At 44.2% G+C, this 21875-nt stretch overlaps 1 protein-coding gene across 1 annotated transcript in view; it reads right to left on the bottom strand.

Annotated features, from left to right (window-relative positions):
* TEK (TEK receptor tyrosine kinase) overlaps window positions 1-21875 on the bottom strand; it is a 76804-nt gene that overhangs the window by 28842 nt on the left and 26087 nt on the right. The window contains exons 5-11 of the mRNA XM_053303395.1: window positions 19968-20099; window positions 17123-17263; window positions 13554-13685; window positions 11566-11720; window positions 7921-8074; window positions 4917-5072; window positions 1743-1877 (exon numbers count right to left, since the gene is read on the bottom strand). Coding sequence (XP_053159370.1) covers window positions 1743-1877; window positions 4917-5072; window positions 7921-8074; window positions 11566-11720; window positions 13554-13685; window positions 17123-17263; window positions 19968-20099 — 1005 coding nt within the window. The remainder of the gene's footprint in view (window positions 1-1742; window positions 1878-4916; window positions 5073-7920; window positions 8075-11565; window positions 11721-13553; window positions 13686-17122; window positions 17264-19967; window positions 20100-21875) is intronic.

The raw sequence follows: 21875 nt of genomic DNA, 5'->3' as shown, positions 1-21875 counted from the left end.
GAAACATACCAGCGGGGATTTGAACCGGCAACCATCTGCTTATTAGTCAAGCATTTCACTGCTGCGCCACTTAAGGTGGTATTGTATATGTTATAGATTTCTTAAATTAATGTCTTTGCAAAAGAAAAAATAATAGTTTGAAATGTGTAGGATTTCATCTGCAAATATTATTTATTTTACTGACTAATTAACCTATATGGTAAATTTAAATCATAGTAAATTTTAATCTGTGAAAAATATGCTTGTATCGGGCATGATGTCATTTTGGAATTATTGATTTGATTATTGAGTGTTAAAAATCTGTTGAGAAAAATAGTTAAAATACAATGATTATATTCAGAATTTCTTCTTTAAAGAACCAACAAGATTATTTAAACTGTTCAGTGAGCATATTCCAGTGTAAAAAGTAGAGCATTCAGCTAATTTACGTGACAGGATTGTTCATGCAATATTTGGTATCTGTAGTTAATTAGGAAGTATGATATTCAGAATTTCTTCATTAAAAAAATTAAATTTTCAACCAGCATATTCTGGGTGCATTCTGGGTAAAAAGCAGTGCATTCAGCTAATTTCAGTGCCAGGGTTGTGCATGCCAAATTTGGTATCTGTAGGTCTTTGGGAAGTATGACTTTATTTCTCACCAACCAAACAACCAACCAAATTCTTCAAAATATCTAATAGATTTCCCCCCACCTAACTGCAGAGCCATTGTGAGATTCTTACTGGGAACCTGTGTTTACTCTTCACACATTGGAAAGAGCATGCTAATGTTTTCAGGTCATCTGCCACGGCCTTTAGGTATTTCTCTTGCTACTTGGAGCAGCCAGAAGTTTGATGAAATGGACTAATGTGTTGCCTTCCAGCCCTTTCTTCTCAGTGAATGCTCTCAGTCTTAGGCTGCATTAACAGAGGCATAGTGTCCAAATCATTAGAAGTAATTATTCCATTCTATTCTGCCCTGGTCAGATCTCACTTGGAATCCTGTGTCCAATTCTGGACCCCACATTTTAAGAAGGACATTGAAAAACTGGAATGTGTGAAGAGGGAGGCAGCAACAATGCAGAGTGGTCTGGAAACCAAGTCCTATGAAGAACAGTTGAAGCAACTGGGTATGTTAGCCTGGCAAAGAGAAGACTAAGAGCCCTTTCTCCTTATCTGTGAGGAGGGCTTGAAAGGGCGAGGGGAGGAAGCCTAAAAATACTTACCTCTCCTGCAGACGATCCTCTCCTTGTTGCTGGGAGGGTGGATTGGCTGCCCAGATGATTGCTGGCTCTGCTGGCAGCAGGGAGGTTTCTGGGCTGGGAGGTCCCCAGGACTCCCATAATGCACTGCAAGAGTGCACGGGAGGCTGCTGGTGTGTGGGTGCCGAATGGAGTTGCTAATGGTGCATTTGTGCCCTCCACACGGCTTCTGGCAGTTCTCACACACATGCAAAACTGGCTGGAATTCCCTAGCCTGGTTTTGCCTGAGTGTGAGAACAGCCTCTATGAGGAGATATGGAAGCAGTTCCCAAATACTGTATCTGCAGGGCTCCCACACAGGAGGAGAAGTGGACTTGTTCTCTGTTGCTCCTGAGGACTGAAGAGCTCCAAGGTCCCATTCAACTCTAAAATTCTTTGATTCTATATATGGCAACATACAGTGAAATACAATCTTAATCTAACGAAGGTGAGATTATACACAATGTACTATTTATTGGATGCTCCCTCTACTTTATGGGAAAAATCTAAAGACCTGCGTACCAACAGAATCTGTACTGAAATTGGCTTGTGGCCCAGGATGTCCTTCTCCTCCTTCTCCACTGCGAGTCAGCTGTACACAGAAGTGATATTCTGTTTTTGGTTCCAGATTATCCAGTCTCTCAGTCTTTCCATGTACTGAGTTGAAAAGGAAAAAACAAAAGGAAATTAATATTTCAAAATAATAAAAAGGTTTAGATAACAGTGGCAGAGGCATAACTATAATTGAACAAGTCAGGGACAACTGCTCTTGGGCCCCTGAAGAAAGGGTGCCCGCCAGCTGGGCAACAACTTGCTCTTTGCTCTAGGGGTGTGCGTAGAACTGGCTTGGCTGGCTTGGTTTGAATCCAGACCAGATTTGAATCGACCTGACCTGGTCCGGTGCTGGGTCTGGCTGAATTGGGTCCGATTCGATTCAGCCATTAAACCGGGCCAAACCGGTTTGTGGGATGGTTCAGGGATATATTTATTAGGGACATTTCCTATCCTAAGGATGGGAATGGGGAGAGACAGGGTACTTTGTACCTTATCTGTGGAGGTGGCTGAAACATTGGCAGTGGCGGGGCTTGGCAGGCAGGGGATACTCCAATTCCCCCGCTCATCTCCTGAAGGACAACCTGGGCTTCAGACCGATTTTTAAAGAACTGGGGCCAGTCTGGCTTAAACTCGGCCAGTCTGGTTCAAACTCACTCCCAAAGGACCAAACCCCGCTTTCAAACCACAATATGAATCAAGCTGGCTCGCACATGGCTACTTTGCTCTGCCCTCCATCCTACCTTACTGGCAGAGAAGAGCATATAAATAGGCATAAAAGCATTGTTGATGTTGTCTGAATATATGATGTGAATATAGTAGGTATATATGTTTAAAAATTTTCTGAGCCAAAATAATGTATGTGTTCAGTGTGTGCGTGCAAGTGTCTGCACTCATGGGACGTGTGTGGTAGTATTTTAATAGAAATGAGAGAGAAAGTATTGTGTTTCACCAGATCCTTACAGTTCTTAGGCAGCAAAGATATGGGACATAGGGAGAGGCAAAGAAGGTGAGGGATCTGGAGTGGGCAGGTGCCCATCTTCACTGGGATTTGTAGGCATGGGCGTAATTGGGGGGGCAGCTAGGGCACATGACCTAGGCACCACTGAGGGGGCTGCCATGCCAGTACCTGCCCCCCCACCCCATCACCCACCTGCCCAGCCCCAGGGTCTCTCAGCCACTTGCCGTCCTGCTTGCCTTGCCCTCTGGCCCAGGATCAGCCTGCAGACTGCAGAGCTCTTCTCTCCCCACCTCTCAGCTGATCGGCAGGAGGGCAGGGCTTACAGACAGGCCTCTGTGCAGGCCTCCCTGAAGCCTGGACTCAGCAGGCCCCAAGCAAGCAAGGAGGCAGGCAGGCAGGCAGGCAGGCAGAGTTCTCTGCAGCAGACCCTCTGCCCAGACCATCTAGCACAGCTTTTGCCAGGTAGAATGGGAATTTCTTTTTGTGGTTATCCCCCCACCCCTATATATAGGGATCTGCTTGCCATAGGGTTTTGATATGGGGTGTGTGGGAGAGACTGAGACGCCTCTGAGTATTTAATTTAAAACAGATTGGAAAATTTGCTGGCTTTAAAAACAAAAACTGTCTAAAAAGGCCTATAAGTGGCTTATTTCATGGCAGAAAATTACAAAAAATTCTGGAACAATATTATATTTATTTATTCATTTATAAATGCACTTATGTTCAAGTTGTTTTGCAACCCAGAATATCTGAGTGAGAACTATGAAGCATGTATTGTGCTTTTATTTTATTTTTCTTGTGTGTGAACTGCTCCCCAATAACTCTCAGGGACTTCAGGGTAAATCGGGCCAACATGTGAATGCAGCACCTCCATTCCAGAGGAGATGTGTGTTAAAGGGCTTTAAAAGCCTTGTGTGAAAAACCTCTTGGAATCAAACTTTACTGAATTTGTTCAGAATTCTGGGAAAACATAAATAGGCTCAAACTGCATGGTTGAAAGTCTCCTTTGCTAATCTGCATCGAGGGGGCCATTTTAATAATTAGTGTTTCTAGTGTGTTCTAGGCATTAAAAGTGGCACAGATATATAGTACTCAATGTATATCACTATATATTGTGAAGTGTGTGTGTGTGTATTCAGTGAAATGTATTTCCAGGCAGCATACTTATTATGAAATATCAGACTTAAATCCTTGGAGGCCTAGGGTGTGTGGAGGCCCTGCACTTTGGGGGGCTGAGGGCCCATTTTAAAATCTCATCTTGGCCCATTCCAACCTTGCTATGCCCCTGGCAGTCACTACACATGGGTTTCTGCACAACACCTGCACAGAAGAAACTTCCATGTAGAAAATGTGTCTCTTGTAAATTGACCCTGAATTTTCCACCCATGACTGGGATATCTGAGAGTCAGAGTCAATAATAAAAGAACAGCACACTGCTTGTGACAGGAAGGGGCAAATTACAATGATTTCTTAGTATGGTAGGGGCTGGTTTTGGCCCTGGCAGAACTTGGCTGTCTGCTCCTGTTGCAAATTCCTCTGTCTAGTGTGGCAAACTAATGTATCCTCCTCCCTCCTAGTGTCAAAGTAAGCACTAGAATGGTGAATGCACATATACCCCATCATGAGCCAACAATCATCACAAGACAAAGGCTGGCAGGAATCATTCACTGGTTTATAGACTCCCTCCGCCCCGCCACCTTCTTCCCCTATTTTGCTAGTGGCTATTTGGGCTGGTGATCCTCTAGGACAAAGTCGTGTTGTTTAAAAAGCATGAGAGGAGACAGAGAAAATGACACTTGGAATCCTCACATAACTCCTGACTGTTGTTCTAAGTCTTTTACAGAGATGGCTCATGTTTTCAGGTTTTGATCAACAACCATGTCTAGATGGTACAGTGTTCCTTTTAACAGGGATTTCCAGATATTGTTGACTACAAGCCTCATCATCCCTGTTTGGACAGGGGCGCAATTTCAGTGCTTGCCCTAGGTGCTATTTTCCCTAGATACGCCTCTGTTTGTAGGTTGGTGAGTTGCTGAGCATTCTGTGCCAAAGATCTCCCACATGAAACTACGGTTTCTACATTCTCTGAGAAGAAGGAATGACTGTAGTGCATTGTGTGTGTCCTATAATTGGAAGCAGGATATCTTCTGTGATAAATACTCTCCTTCTGGGCTGACCCTTACCTTCCTTGGATTGCCAGTTATGTCTGGCAGGCTTGAAGAGAAGCTTGGTTGACACAATTGGTCCATTCCCAGTGTACACCTCAGCATTTATGTCAATGATGAGAAAATTATGTCCTTTCTTTACCAGTGTCGGAGCTTTTTGAGGCACAGGAGGCACTAGCAGGAAGACAAAGAGGGGCAGAACTCTTTCACGTAAATACATTTTTTAAAACCCACGAGTAATGAGGCTGCCTACCCCCGATTTATACCAGAGCAGATTTATAAGCAGGACTGCAAAAAGGAAAATTGGGGCTTAGGGCAAAACATTGTCTTGGGGCCCCCTTCCTGCAGCCCACCCTTCCCATGCTGCAGTATGAACCCATACCTTCAGCCTTGTGGGGCTCCAGGCAGTTTGCCCCCTTTGCTTCCCTCTCTGTACTCCTTGTTTATATGAAGGAATACCAAAGGAATTGTTATCATAGACCAATACAGGGTTTCTTAACCTTGGGCCCCCAGATGTTGTTGGACTACAAACCCCATCATCCTCAGCCACAAAGGCCATGTCTGGGGATGATGGGAGTTGTAGACCAACATCATCTGGGGGCCCAAGGTTAAGAAACCCTGAACCAATATATTGCTACACTTAGCCCACTACTCTATATCTGAGGGCTGCTTCAAAGTTAATGTCCCCTGCCCCCAAACATTTCTTCCTAATCTGTGCGCCTAGGGTAAAGCAGACACTCGCTCTGCTATTCATGCATTTGGCAAGGACACACAGATTTTGGAATCTTTCTGTCAGAAAAAAGAACAGCACTGAAAATGGACAACATGGGTGATAGAGGAGGAGTGAAACATTTTCTGGGCTCAAGCACCAGGTTCCATGATGTATTTTTATGTGTACTCAATGTGCATAATGCCACCAAAGCCAAGGAAATGACTCTTCTACATCTTGTAGGCATGGGTCCATGAAAACATTCACTAAAAGTATTTTTAATATCACACAACCAGCACTCAGCCTATTCACTTATGTAAGCAAATTCTGTTCCACCTGCCCCATCCTCGCTGGATATACTAGTAGTTTCCTTGTTTATCAGAAGTGGTGACAGATTGCTGAAGTTTCCAGCATGAGTATAGGGATAAGGGTGAATGAGTGTGTGTGTGTGTGTGCTTTATTCTCTCCCCTTCCAACACTGGAAAGTTTAGCAACCACAATGCCTCAAGGGTTTTTCGGAGGCAAGTGGAACTGTGGTGTTTCCTCCTTATCTCATTCATTCAGCTTCCACCTTCACTCACATATTTCTCCCACTTCTTCATGGTGGTAAACAGGCTATTTCATTCCCATCCTTACAGTTGAGCCAAACTGGTGAAAGCAAGTTTCCCCACAGTTGATGGGACTTGCCAAAAGGCTTTCTCTCAGTGCCAGTTAATTCAAAACTGTTTGGCTCTCAGATATGCTAAGACTCAAGCTGGGTTCCAGTACTCCCATTGGCTGCCTTAGCACAGAACCGTGGGTCCAACTGACTTGTGGTTCCACGCCCCGCTCTTCTGTCCACATTCAGATGTTCAGGAGAGATGCCTCTCTGCAGTCAGCAAGAGAGGCAGGGGAGCTGGCTGTGCAGACTTCCTTCTTTCCTGAAGGACAGCCTGCACAGCCAATTGGTCTGGAGTGAGGGAGGAGCTTCCTCCCTCCACTCAGATTCCATGGAGCCGAAATTGCAGTGCCAGCATTCGGATGTAACGCTGGCACTGCAAAACCGGAGCTGAAGGTGCCCAAACTTCACTCTGAACCACTTTGAACCAAAGATTCAGATTGGAGTTTGGGGAGGGAAACTGTGGGTCCCTTTTTGCCTTTAACTCTGGTTTTCTGAATTCGGACATGTGGTTAAGGAAAGCAGAGGTGAAGGGACCTCCAGTTTCCTATTATGTCCAAATTCTGCCTTTGTGTGAGTTTCCAGTACTCTTTACAATCATTCCCTTTTTCTTGTCATGCAAGGTCAAAAGGCCTTTAAGATCTCTAGAACTTACAACCAAAGCTGTCACACTTAGTTGACTTCTCCTCCTTCAGCGTTCTTTTGTTCCCATAACTACTGCTCTCAAAGGCCATTTCTTCTGGGCAGTTTCAACAGGATGAGATCAAGCACTGCCATTGTGATGTTGGTAAATCTGAGGTATTGGATCTCCCCCCGCCCCGCTTGTGAGGGAATTTTCTACCCTAAGCCTGTTTTTAGAAAACATCTCTGCCTGGTGCTTCATAACAGGACCTGAATCAATGGCTTTCACCTCACGGAAGTACTTTATTACCTTATGGTGTTAGTTACTGGCAGATCACAATTAAGTATCAATAAATGCCCTAATCTTTAAGTAATGCATAAACTCAGTGGCCAGTTAGTGATGGCTAAGTCCCATTGAAATTAATCAGACTTAAGTTAGTTGTGACTAACTTGTCCGCTTTATTGGAATGGTGCTTAGTCATCACTAACTTACTCTGGATACTGCCCAGTATCTGGTTGTTACAAGTTTATTTTCTAATGAAAAAGATAATTTGGATTTGGAGGGCTCCTTCCCATATCTTCCCATGAATGCTTTAAATTATTTTAACAGCTTGTTTTATTTTGTTTTTGTTGTGTTTTTTTGTGAACCACCTAGAGCCTTTGGAGTCAGGCAGTATATTAAATAAATAAATAAATAAATAAATAAATAAATAAATAAATAAATAAGGAAGGAGCTGAACAAGCATTGTGGATTCCTGATGTAAATATAATAGTAAGTCTTACTTTTGTTCCCTAGGGGGGGGTCATATTTTTGGCTTCTGCATGGAAAGACAGGAAGAAAAACAACCAAAAGGGGCTTTATTGAAGACCACTCCCCACCATTCAATATCCATAACTGCAATACAGAGAAAGCTAAGTATGCTTATGCTATCAGCATCAGTAGATGCACAGATATCAGTCGATGCACAGTTAGGCACTTACATTGCATTGACTTCAGTGGAAACAAACAATAAAGGCAGGTAAGTCTTGGTTACCTTTAACTGTAACATTAAAAGGGTTTTCCACCATGCCTGCTACTGTCTCAACACTGCAGACCCACATTCCAGAATCAGGAGGATGGACGCTTTCAACATGAAATGTAGCTTCTGCAACTTCTGACTGATTCCTTCTATTCACCATTGCGGTAGGCTATGATAGTAAACAATATAAAAGAACTTTACATCAGTGATGCATGAACCACCACCACCTTGAAATTTCACTAGTATCAGTGAAACTCCTGTTCACCTGCCTCAGCATTCCTTTGATGTTTTGACCCAGCAGAAAACTCCAGATTCACTTCAAAATTTCATTTTAGTTAAAATTTAGTGGCCATCAAGAATCCACACCCATTGTCTATGTTGGACTTAAGACTGTGTAGACACACATTCGAATACCCACTTGGTCGTGTACTGAAGGACTTTGGGCCAGTCACGGCGGCTATTCACATGGGCATGCAAAACTGGGATGTGCACAGAACCAGGCAGGGATGGTTTGATTGGGGGGCGGGGTTACACTTTAAGGTTGGGGGAGAGTGCACTTACCCCTCCCTCTGCTTTTCCGCTGCCGGTGCTCAGTATTTGCAAAGTCCTATGGGGAGGCAGTGTACCTCCTTGCTGCCTCGTCTGCTCCCTGGCCAGAGGCAGCTGGCGCACGTGCAGACACTGCTCTCACGGACATTGGGTGGGCTTGCACGGCATGCACACGCGCGCCAGCTACTTCCAGCCAGTGAGTGGACGGGGCGGCAGAGAGGTATGCTGCCACCCCGTAGGACTTTGAAAACACCGGGCGCTGGCAGGGGAAGATCGGAGGGAGGGGTAAGTGCACCCTTACCCGCCTTTAACCCCCTCTCCTAACGTTGAACCTCCCAGTGTTCGAACCTGTTCAGAGGCTCGTAAAAGGGTCTCCAAACAGGTTTGTACACAACCCAACTAAGGGAGCCCAGTATGGTTTTGCACACACATGTGAACCACTGGGATCGGACCCTATCCTGGCAGCTCTACAGCGGCAAACCCACCCATTGAGCCACCCAGTAAAACAAGATTAAGGGAGCAAGTGCTCCCTTTGTTTTCCTCGTGTGTCAGCCATGGGGAGGGGAGATTCTCATAATGCACCACACACTCCTGTAGTGCATTATCAGAGAGGCGGGCTGACACATGGTGGCATGTCCAAGAACCCCGACCCCTGGAGCTCCTGGGAGAGCCACTGCTCTTCTGAGCAGGCAATCTGCCCGCCCAGGGAAGGGAAAAGATCATCTGCAGGGAAGGTAGGTTAAACCTGCCTTCCCTGCAGCCCACCCGTGAGCCCATCCCTATAATCGTGACAAGAGGTGCATTATCTCTCAGCCAAAGCCATCTCACAGCATTGTTGTGAGGATAAAGATATATTGTTCTGAGTTCCTTGGAGGATGGGTGAGATAAAAATGTATTATTAGAAGTACTTTCTGGATTTGTTTGTTTGTTTTTTAAGCCATCAAAAAAAGAGGAAAGAGCCAACGAGCCCTTTCTCGTGATTAGAGATGTGCAAAAAATTTTGGGCACAGATCGATCTGTGCCCGAAATGAGCAATTTGGGGTGATTCGGGGCTGAACCAAATCACCCCCGATGTCCCCCTATATTTCTGGGGGCCGAGCCGAATCACCTGAATTTCGGGGCTGAAAAATTCGGGTGATTCGGCTCATGGCCAATTTGGGGGGATTTTTTGAAGTTTTAGTGACTTTGGGGCAGTTCGGGGGCATAGCATGGGATCTGGGCAAAAAGAGTGGGGTGGGGTGGTAGTGCCTAATGGGTGCAGGCTAGCACCCCAATTTCAGGGGGATTGGGCAAAGGGGTGATTTTGGGGGAATTTCTGAAGTTTTTGTGTCTTTGGGGCAGTTTGGGGCAGAAAGTGGGGCCTGGGGCAGAAGAGTGGGGTGGAGTGGTAGTGCCTAATGGGTGGAGGCTACCACCCCAATTTAAGGGGGATTGGGCAGAGGGCTGATTTTTTGGGAATTTTTGAAGTTTTGGTGTCTTTGGGGCAGATTGGGGGCAGAAAGTGGATCTGCCCCAAAAGAGTGGGGTGGACTGGTAGATAGTGCCTAATGGGTGGAGGCTACCACCCGTCACCAATTTCAGAGTGATTGGCCAGAGGGCTGGATTTTGTTGATTTTCTGAGGTTTTTCTTCATAAAGTGCTTTGTGGTAGATTGATTCATTCACCATATTCATAGTAAATGCAAGTGTGAAAAAGTGAAAGTGGGGTCATGAGAGTTCTTTAATTGAAAAAAATCTCATTTGCTATCATTGAATGAGAATTCACACCTCAGAAAATAAGGGAATAATATCCCTTCAGAAAAACTTCTGAGGTGTGAATTCTCATTCAATGATAGCAAATGAGATTTTTTTCAATTAAAGAACTCTCATGACCCCACTTTCACTTTTTTCACACTCTCACTTACTATGAATATTGAATGAATCAATCTACCACACTGCACTTTATGAAGAAAAGGAATCTCTCTCAGCCCTATCATCGAGAAGCCAGGGAGGGAACTTGAAACCTTCTGCTCCTCCCAGAGTGGCTCCATCCCCTGAGGGGAATATCTTGCAGTGCTCACACATCAAGTCTCCCATTCATATGCAACCAGGGCAGACCCTGCTTAGCTATGGGGACAAGTCATGCTTGCTACCACAAGACTTGCTACCACAAGACCAGGTGTGATGACATGGACGAAAATGCACTTAGCAAGTGATCAAGTGTCTGAGTCTCGCACACAGCTCCTGATAAGATGTACCGGCAGCCCCATCCCAGGTGGTGTTTATGAGTTTTGTAAAAAGTATAAGACAGACAAAAAGCCTAGAAGTTGGAACTTCAGCGTAGACTTACAGACCCGGGAGGGTGCTACACAGCCGCTAGCTTGGGGTATCATCCATCATTGTCACCGGGGTTCCTCGACAAGCAGCTCAAGCGGGGCGTACAATTTGTTTTTGTTTGTTCTGTACTCCTCTGTAAGATATCATTTAGGTCTAATAAAAACCCTCTTTGGCACTTACACTGGTCTGAGCCTATTGCCTCCGAATCCCAGAACCTGTTGGACCCCAGCTGGCCACCAGTGCCAATAGAGACACTAGGAAAGGCCAGTTTGTGAACCTAATTCATAGTGGCTCACATATTCCACAGCACTGGAAGGGCGGAACAGGAACGGTGTTCTCAGAAGGGGCTGCTTTGAAGCCCAATTAGAGGGTTGCTGAGCAGCCAGACATGGGTGGAGGGGGAGCAATCTTTGCAGATCTCTCCCTTTTTGATTGTGAGCCCTTTGAGGACAGGGATCCATCTTTCTTTCTTTCTTTCTTTCTTTCTTTCTTTCTTTCTTTCTTTCTTTATTTATTTATTTATTTATTTATTTATTTATTTATTTTCTCTATGTAAACTGCTTTGGGAACTTTCGTGGAAAAGCGGTATATAAATTTTCATAATAATAGTAGTAGTAGTAAAGTGCTATTTCGCTGCCAGGAATACTGTTTGTCCCTTGAAGGTCGTGCAAGGGAGACCTGAAGTTCAAACTTCATTGCACAGGTGTAGAGAGAAGAGAAGAGGAACATTCAGGGATTAGATGAAATGCTCACTATCAAGATAAAACCTCCCCAAACAAAAGAATGAACGGATTACCTTAAGAATGGTCCCATCTCGTTTTATCAAATTAAATTCTTCTTGTGTAGGAAGTGGCTTGCCAGTAGCTATACAGCTAGGGTTGAACTCTGAAGGAGCATTGAGTTCTACTGTACTTTGCAAGTTCTGGATCTGGGGTGATTGTTCTGCTGAGCCTAGGGGAGGAATAAAAAAAAGGGATACCATGCAATCTTAATTCTTTCTTTTTCTTCTGAGGTAAAAGGCAGCTGTCCTACCACTCCTGGCCCTTCTGGACAAGCCACGATGCTGTTTGTAACAATAAAACCTAGAAACTAGAGCTGCAAGGTTGAATCATTTTACTGTAATCTGTAAATCAAATGATTTTTTAAAATTAGTATTAATCAGACAACTAAAGCTTTGGCTGATTAATAAATGAGTTAATATCTTAAAATACCAGTCCCTATACTGAGACTTTGCTATAATACCACATATTAATACATTGCTGCATTGATTTAAAAAGAGACAATTAATCAGCTAAAAATTGATATTTATCCTTACTATAAATCCATCTCTTTTTTTAAAAAGTGAAAATCCTCAGGTTTCTCACATTCCAATAGAATGCTCATGGTCTCCTTTCTGGTTGTTCCCCTCTGTGACCCCACGTCTGATGTATATATTAGCTTAGGGCAGGCCTGCTCAACTTAGGGCCCCCAGCTGTTTTTGAACTACAACTCCCATAATCTCCAGCCACAGTGGCCAATAGCCAAGGATTATGGGAGTTGTAGGCCAACATCTGCAGGAGGGCCGAAGTTGAGCAGCCCTGGCTTAGGGCCTGTTGGCAGCCTGCAGCCAGAATCAAATCCACAAAAGGCCACTAGCTGGCCCTTGGGTATTGAGAGTGAAAGAATTTGGGATAATTACACCTGACTCTGCTGCTGCCACTTCTTTCGATTAAGGCATAGTGGCGGTAGCATCAAAATCCCCAACCATATTTATAATGGTTAGGCTTTGGCCCTCCTGCAGATGTTGGCCTACAACTCCCATAATCCCTGGTTACTGGGCACTGTGGCTGGGGATTATGGGAGTGGCAGTCCAAAAACAGCTGTGGGGCCTAAATTGAGCAGGCCTGAAAGGCAGCAGAGGAGGGGGAAGATGTCAGGAATCTGGTGTGTGTGGTTGCTTGGCAGCCACACAAGCAGCATTCCCTGTTGTTTCTGGGCCAATAGAAAGCAACAGGGGACATGTGTGGGTGAGTGCCGCTCATGTCAGCGATCATTTTCCTGCTCAAAATCATGAATTCAAATGCAAACCCTGGTTTGCATTTGAATGGGAGACAACATGTGAGCATTATAAGATATTCCCCTTAGGGGATGGGGCCACTCAGGGAAAACCATCTGCATGCTTACATGCAGAAGGTCCCAAGGTCCCTCCCTGGCATCTCCAAGATATGGCTGAGAGAGACTCCTGCCTGCAACTTTGGATACGCTGTTGCCAGTCTGTGTAGACAATGCTGAGCTAGATGGGCCAATGGTCTGACTCAGTATAAGGCAGCATCCTATATGCCTATATTCCAAGCTGTTTTCTCAGTCATGGAAATACCTACACCTCTTCTCCTGCTGGGTGAAAAGCAGGTTGAGGAAGCCAATTTTGAGCAAGCTGAGGGAGGAGAAAGGATTCACCACTTCTGCTTCCACTCCTCTGTTGAAACTGCCCCCTCCTCACAGCTACTTTTCAGTGGTGGGAGAATGTTCATGCATCTCCCACATACAATTTGAATTGACTTCATGTCACATCTGTTTTGTGCATTTACTTTCATGCATTCCCTTCTAGATGCAAGTAATATTGATATCTAGGTATCTCTTGTCCACTGTTTTTTTTCCTTTTGTGTAAACCACCACGAGATGTGTGTTTTGGGCAGCATAAGTAAGCAAGCAGAAATCCTGGGCAAAGTCACAAGGAGATATCAACCTTTGGCACAAACGTTACATGTAGATTTTTGTTTTACTACAGGGTTACCTTTGCTTTACCTTCTTTTTCACATTGCAGACCATGCCAACCAAGGTGGCAGATGCAGCCCTTAAATCTGTCACATGTTCCCCGGTTACTGCAGGTATCACACTTCAGTTTGCAATCCGGACCATAAGAACCAAGCTCACAAGCTGCAAGAAGACATGGGCAGGATAATAGTCAACTAACTGGCAAAGAATAAAATTAGCATTCTGAATGCCATTCATTAGCTTACCATTTGAACTTGCTACTCTTATCTGTCTGGGGCACTTCTATGCCTCTCCCTCCTATCCTCTCTTATAACTATAGTTTTTGCAGATATCACAAGTTTTTAAGTGTATACTGTACTATATGAATACTATTACAGTTAGTATCCCTATTCAAGAGGTGGAAATCCAAGCCACAGAGATCCCTAAAGACCCTTTCTAGACATGGGATGTGGCCTTTAACTATTACTCTGTCACTATTACTTTTGTGCGACAAGGGAATTGGTCATCAATGAATCCAAGTTACTGTTCCCAGTTTTATTATCAAACAGTAAAACAGACTATCCACACAATGAGGATCTCCACACAAGCAGTGTGGAGAGCTGTAAGGGGTTTTGTGGGGAGAGCGGGCTTGACTCGTACTCCCTGCAGACGATCAGGCTGCTAGCCCTGGGCAGCCAGATCGGCCGCCCACACAATTACCGGCTCCATCACAGAGCCGGTTGGGGTGGTGGGGATCGGGGGCCTCCTGGCCCCCAGAAATCCCAGAATTCCCCATGCGGGTGCGGGGAGCCCCTCGACACCAGGAGGCTTGCTGTTGCCTCCCTGTTAGGGGTCTCCTCGTGAGTCGCTGCCGCGCAGAACCTCACTGCGACAACACATGACCAGGTAAATTGGGTTAGCAGAGCGCGCACTCTGCTAGCCTCACTGGGGGGGTAATTATGAGGTCTTGCTCCCAGGAGCCATGTGGTTCCCGTTGCAGCACACGACCCATAGAAACCGGGCTGGGCTCCCTTAGCCCGGTTTCTGTGGGTCGTGAGAATAGCCTCAATGTTTGCAAGGATACCCAGTCACATTAATGGTTGTGGGAACAGGGGAAGAGTAGTTTGTGATACCTACAAGATAGCTATGGATCTGATATTAGGCCACAACTTTTATCAGAGCCGTGGAATTATCAAAAGGTTCCTGGTCTCAAGAGTAACTACCTTGCCTTGTTCTGAGTCCCACGGTAGCTTTGGATTGGCCCAGCCTTCTATTTAACTTGCTGTTCTTTTCTCTCCTTAAGTGGCGCAGCGGGGAAATGCTTCTAACAAGTAGAAGGCTGCCGGTGCAAATCCCCGCTGGTACTATATCGGGCAGCGGTAATATAGGAAGATGCTGAAAGGCATCATCTCATACTGCATGGGAGGAGGCAATGGTAAACCCCTCCTGTATTCTTCCAAAAAGAAAACCACAGGGCTCTGTGGGCACCAGGAGTCAAAATCGACTTGATGGCACACTTTACCTTTATCTTTCCCCATGCTTCTGTCTGTGTAACAGAGCCCTACCTGAAAGAAGATACCAGGAAGTATTTCACACCTGGCTTTTAGTTCCCATCTCCTCTGGAGTGGAGGTATGCGTTCACATATCAGCGAAAATTTACTCCAAAGTCCCTGAGAGCCTAACGGCGAGCCTGATTTAATCCGGGGTTAAAACAATCACTTTTTACACCAGTTTTTGGGGGGAAATTTGAACTCGCAGTAAAGCCTCACAGAAAACCCGCAGTAAAGCTGCTGTCTGGGAAAGCTCCAAGAGCCCTTTCCTTTTCCTATAGAATTATTAACTGTCTGTGGGGCAGGGAGAGGATGGCAGCTAGGCAAATAAGTCACCATTGCTTCCTCCACCTGCTGCTATCCATCAACCTACTCTGGAATGAACCATTCCTTCCTCAGTACAACCAATAACTACCTGTGAGGAGAATGAGAAAGAGAAAGAACCAGGAACAATAATGGTTGGAAGCCACAGGCAAAAGGTGGTATATCAATGCCAATAAACAAACCAAGCCACAACTCTTTTCTGTCTTCTGCTTCTACTTAAGTTCTTTTCTTGCCTCGGAACATTATCCTGGTCCTCTCTCTTCTCGCGATATCACCATGCAAATTTCTGCTAAGGGCTCCACGTCTGCTTTTCGCTTACTCCCACAGAAGCTACTGAAGTGATTAAAATGTTGTGAAAAGAAAGTTCACCCCATAGAGCCAGTACAGAGGCCAGCGAAACCAGTATAAAAGCAATAATATTTTGCAGTGCATTTGATGATTACAAATATAAAGGGATTCTTTTCTAAAAGTCTATCTTATGAATCTATTAAATGTGTGATAGTTCTAAACTGAGGCTGTATGATGTGTATCATTAAGTAATTATTAATATCTATATATTAATACTGTACTAGTAAAAGGGCTTGCAGTTTGCAAGCATTCCTTCCGTACCACAAAATGACCACGCACTCTCCCTTCACTCCATGGTAGTTGATGATCAGGAAAGCGGCTTTGTTTAGAGCAGGGTTTCTCAACGTGTGGGTCCCCAGATGTTATCGGACTTCAACTCCCATAATCCCCAGCCCCAGTGGCCTTTGGTTGGGAATTATGGGAGTTGAAGTCCTATTACATCTGGGGACCCACACGTTGAGAATCCCTGGTTTAGAGCATGTAATAGAGCTGCTGCCAAGAGCCCCTAAAAAGACAAATTCTAGGAGACTGAATGGGACAGATGAATGAAGATATCTAATGCATTTTTGTGGGGCTTTAAAAAATTTCTTTAGCAATGAATCTGACATGGATAGAAATCCAGTGAACTATAACAATATAGCTTGTTTGCGTCTTCATCATTTTATGAACATCCATCTGTAAAAATACCCATGAAAACTGCCAAAGTTTGTCAGAAGGCATCATTTCCCATGCTTTTCCAATGGGAGAGTTTCCCCACATTTTCTGGGAAATTTATGAATTTTTCTGGGGTTTTGCTTTTTCTGGGAGTGTGGGCAAGGTCTGGAACTTACCTGTAAAACAGCATGTTTCTCTGGGATCAGCATGTTGGTCTGGGAAGTGTGTGTGTGTGTGTGTGTGTGTGTGTGTGTGTGTGTGTGTGTGAGAGAGAGAGAGAGAGAGAGAGAGAGAGAGAGAGAGAGTGTCCCAAGCAGCTTTATATACAGTACATAGATGTATTAGGATCTATGGTGTAGTGATGTATTTGCATTAGTTGTTAGGATTAGGTAACTCTACCAAAAGTGCATCTGAAATGCTTTCATTTCAGATGTAACTTTCATGAATTATTTTCCTAATGTAAATAATCTTTCTGCAGGCATGCACTCTTGATAGAAGTACTTGTAAAGAAATAGGTAGCACTCTATATACATGGCACTGAGTTGTGGGAAGGCTAACTGGACAATATTGTAGTAGAAAATTGCAAATAAGCAATGTGGCTTGGCCTCAGAAATAGCAATCTGGTTCCTATCTTCTGCTGTTGGTTTTGTTTTGCTTTGTTGGGCAGAAGACGATTCACATGAGGGTGCTTGGCCGCTTTGCCCCCTCCCTTCAAATGCCATTTGGGTCTGTGAGTGACTTTACCTTCATCACACTGGAGTCCCTTCCAGCCGGAAGCACAAGAACAGCCGTATGGGTCAGGCAGGCAGAACATAAAAGATTTGCATCCTGATGTTTCCTGGCAGCTCTCTTGGCAAGCCCTGCCAAATCTGTTTTCTCCACAAGCTATAAAGTGTAGCAAGAATGTGTCAAGGCCATGAAGATTCCTATCCCTGCATATCCCTGAATGTTCACAAATCCTAGCTAAAAAAGGTTATTACAGATCACTGGACCAGATTCTAAACACGTTTAAATGGGCTGCTTTGACAAAGGGATCTCAAACCATTGGAGCCTAATCAGCTGTGATGAAAATGCATCTATCACAGCCCTATTTGGAAATGTAAGTTAAACCAGCATACACTGACATATCTTCATTGGCTCCAAAAGAAGTTCATCCTAGTGACCAAAAACATTGACACTGGAGTAAGCTGGAAGTTTCCAAGAACATGGACCCAGCAAAGTTCGGGGCCTTGGAAAGGGCCCCTCACCAGTATCTGCACCTTCCTCCCCCACTCCCCGCCATTTGCTGCCACAACTCCTCGCTGCTCATTGTGGCTACTTGCCACTCGCTGCTGCCCTTGCTTTCACCATCACCACCAATATCCAGTGCTAAGAAGCAGGGAGGGCCCACTCTGATCCTCTGTGGAGAGGGGAATGAATGGGGCCTCCCTGTTTCCCAGCAGCCCCCAAGCTGGATGGGAATGGAGCACCTATGTGTGCTCTCCATCCCCCTTTTGGCTCAGTGGCTGCTGGGCAGCAGGGAGGCCTCTCTCCAGTGAGGATCGGAGCGGGAGCTCCCTGCTTCTCCACTGAATATTGGCAGTGAGTGGTGGGTAGTAACTCACAAGAGCAGCAACAGTGGAGTGGCTACTACTGCCCCAGTGAGGTAGGAAGGTGCACACCATGGTGGAGGGAGAGTGCAGGCCACTGGTGGGAACAATGTGGCACAGGGCCGAACACAGACCTGCACTGCCCTATGAACAACACTGTGTACATTGCAAAAATACTTTCAGTACATTTTATTTCCTCACAAATATAAGCAGAAATATTTCTCATTAGTCAAAGACATAAATGTCATTCATTATTCAAAAAAGAAAAAAAGAAAAACTCAATTATAATTCAACTATATTAAATGACAGCAAATGAAAGAAAAGGCTAGAGCCAGCATGGTGTAGCGGTTAGAGTGCTGGGCTAGGACTGGGGAGACCCGAGTTCCCCATTCAGCCATGAGACTTGCTGAGTGACTCTGGGCCAATCACTTCTCTCTCAGCCTAACCTACTTCACAGGGTTGTTGTGAGAAGAAACTTAAGTATGTAGTACACCGCTCTGGGCTCCTTGGAGGAAGAGTGGGATATAAAACATAAAAAATAAAATAAAATAAAATAAATAAATATCTTGTATCATGTTATTCTAGAAATTAATTTTTAAAAAAGACTCAAATTCAGCACAAAATTATCACTTCGATATCTGCCTTCCCACATTTGAATACAATTAGTTAATTTAAACATAACCACAAGACCCCACTTTTCAGCCAACCAATCATCCCAAGAGGGGGGTCAGCAAGTTTCCATGGCCAAAATAATAAAAGCGATCAAATGCATCCACTGATATTTCTACAGTACAAAATTATGTGTGGTAGAGAACTGAAACCCTTACAAAAGGACCAAGTCTTTAATTGCAGCTGCAGGTGCATTTAGACTGTTAGGTCTAAATACACATGCAGGTGCAGCTAAATGCTTATATAGGCTGCTGCTTTATACTGAGTCAGACAATTGACCCAACTATATGTCAGTGGTTTCAGATGGGTATTTCCCAGCCTTACCTGGAGATGCCAGGGATTGAACCTGGGCTTCCTGAATGCAAAACAGATTCATGCTCATTCATAGAGCTATGGTCCTCCCGCTAGAAATCCTAAAGGTACAGCCCTTCACCCACCCCCATCAGGGCTAATCCAGGAATTGAACCCAGGACCTCTTACACCCAAAATGAGAATCATACCCTATAACAACAAGTCACATACTTGAATCTGGCTGAGAGAAAAAAATGTAGCAATAGTAGTCAACTGGCTGTGACTCAAAAGTTAAGATCTCCTGTAAGTTTTTTAAATAGTGTGATTGGAAAATTCCTTAATTTCATCTTATCTCAACCAGAGGATGGCTCACCTCTTATCACAGTGAGTTCCATAAGTCAGTTACATGTGGTATGAAGAAATACTTCTTTCAGAACTGGCTGTCAATCAGATTCCCTGGAAGGGCAATCCTATGCGTGTCTTCTTGGGGGAACATGTTCAGTTGAACTCAGTGGCTGACATGATGAGGCTGACTACTCCCATTGAAATACGCAATGCCTAACTTGCCCTTTTAATTTCAATGGGACTACTTTGAGTCATTTTCATCATCATGTCAGCCAGTGGGACTTATTTGAAAAAATATGCAAAGGGATGGGTTCTGTGTGACTCCAGTTGTGATAGTTGTTACCAAAAAAAATTTATATACTGCTTTTCGCTATAACATAATACCCAGAGTAGTTTTAAAAATGTAACATTAGCAAGAATATACAACAAAACAAATGGAAATTATTCTAGTGTGATGATGGGGGCGGGGGAGAGGGAAATGTCCTTATCTCCACACCATAATTTTATAAATCACCATCATTTCTCATCATTCCAGTCATCTGTTTTTTGAACAAAAAAATTCTTTGTTTTCCTCCATAGGGAACTGCTCCGACACTTTGATCAGAACCCAGATCCCTGAGTACCACAGATGTCTGCATGCCTGGTATGGAAGCAACCAGGCTCTTTCCTAAACACACTAAATGGCTTTCTCTTACCTTTCATACACGTTTTCCCCATAAAGCCTGGTGGGCAAAGGCATTCCCCGGTATCTTCATGACAGATGCCTCCGTTCATGCAGTCTGGGCAGTGGAAGTTACACTGAGGTCCCCATTTCTGAGATTCACACCCTTCACGCAAAAGCATAATAAGAGTTGATGAGCTAAATAATGTTTGTTTGTTTGTTTGATTGATTTTTATACCACCCTTCCGAAATGGCTCAGGGTGGTTTACAATTAAAAACAGAAACCATTAAAACCAATAACAATTAAAACAGAAATATAAATATGAACACCAATTAAAAACATCTTAAAAATCAATTAAACTATCAGAACAATTAAAACCCTGAAAACCAGGTTAGCATTAAAACAATTAAAACTAATTAAAATGCTCAAAAGCCAGGCCTTTAATAATAATTATTATTATTTAATAAATATTAATTATTATTAATTATTAAAATTATTATCTAATAAAAAGATTCTAAAAAGATACCTGCAAAAGGGCTGCTTTTGCAGGTATGAAAGCTGATTAGGCTTCACAAGTGAGCCTCTTAGTGGCTGACACGATGAGGAAAATCCTTTTAATGTCTCACTTCTCCTTTTAATGTCAGTTGGACTACTTAGAGTCATTTTCCTCATCATGCCAAGCCAACCAACATCTCCAGCATCCATGTCTGAAACCACAATGAAGGTTAGATTACATGTTATTGTCACCACAGAGCTGGTGACGTCACCACAGAGCTGGTAATCCAAAAGGCCTTCCTACGTAAAACTCTGCCTGTTCCATAAGGTTTGCAAATCAGCACAGGTTGTTGGGGGGCGGGGAGAGCTTTGGGCAAGATGTCCTCAGAGGCTCCTTTCTTCCTCAACATTATTTATTTATTTATTTAACATATTTTTATACCACCCAAAACTTACGTCTCTGGGCGGTTTACAACCAGATAAAAACAAAGATAAAACGTTAAAAACAAAAAACCCAAAACAAAACAAAATTTAAAACACAGCATTTAAAAACAATTTTTAAAAATGATATTCTAAAAACAACATTAAAACAATTAAAACAATATCAGTTAAAAGCCTGGTTGAACAGATGTGTCTTTAAAGATTTTTAAAAAATTGTCAGAGATGGGGAGGCTCTTGTTTCACCAGGGAGCACACTCTAAAGCCTTGGGGCAGCAAAGCAGAAGGCCTGTCCCTGAGTAGCCGCCAGATGAGCCGGTGGCAAATGCCAACGGACCTCTCCTGCTGATCTCAATGGGCGGTGGGGTTCATAACGAAGAAGACACTCTCTTAAATACCCAGGGCCCAAGCTGTTTAGGGCTTTATAGGTTATGACCAGCACCTTGTATTTTCCCTGGAAACATATCGGCAGCCAGTGTAACTCCTTCAATACAGGAGTAATATGGTCTCTCCTAGATGACCCAGAGACCAGCCTGGCTGCCGCATTCTGGACCAATTGTAGTTTCCGGACTGTGTACAAAGGCAGCCCCACATAGAGCACATTGCAGTAATCCAGTCTGGAGGTTACCAGCAGATGTACCACTGTTTTGAGGTCGTCTATCTCAAGAAACGGGCGCAGCTGGCATATCAGCTGAAGCTGATAGAAGGCACTTCTGGCCACTGCCTCAACCTGGGACACCAGAGAGAGACTTGGATCCAGAAGCACCCCTAGACTGCGTACTTGTTCCTTCTGGGGAAGTGTGACCACATCAAGAACAGGCAGATCAAAATCATCTCTCGAGTTTCGACCTCGCACAATGAGTACCTCTGTCTTAGCCAGATTCAGTCTCAGTTTGTTATCCCTCATCCAGCCCATTACTACCTCCAGACAGGCATTTAGGGAGGTTATGCCCTCTCCTGATGATGCTGACATGGAGAAGTAGATTTGGATGCCATCAGCATATTGAT

This window comes from Hemicordylus capensis, chromosome 2 (assembly GCF_027244095.1).
Source record: "Hemicordylus capensis ecotype Gifberg chromosome 2, rHemCap1.1.pri, whole genome shotgun sequence".
Lineage (NCBI taxonomy): Eukaryota > Metazoa > Chordata > Lepidosauria > Squamata > Cordylidae > Hemicordylus > Hemicordylus capensis.
The sequence above is the reverse complement of the archived record's forward strand: the minus strand, read 5'-3'. Positions and strand labels throughout refer to the sequence as shown.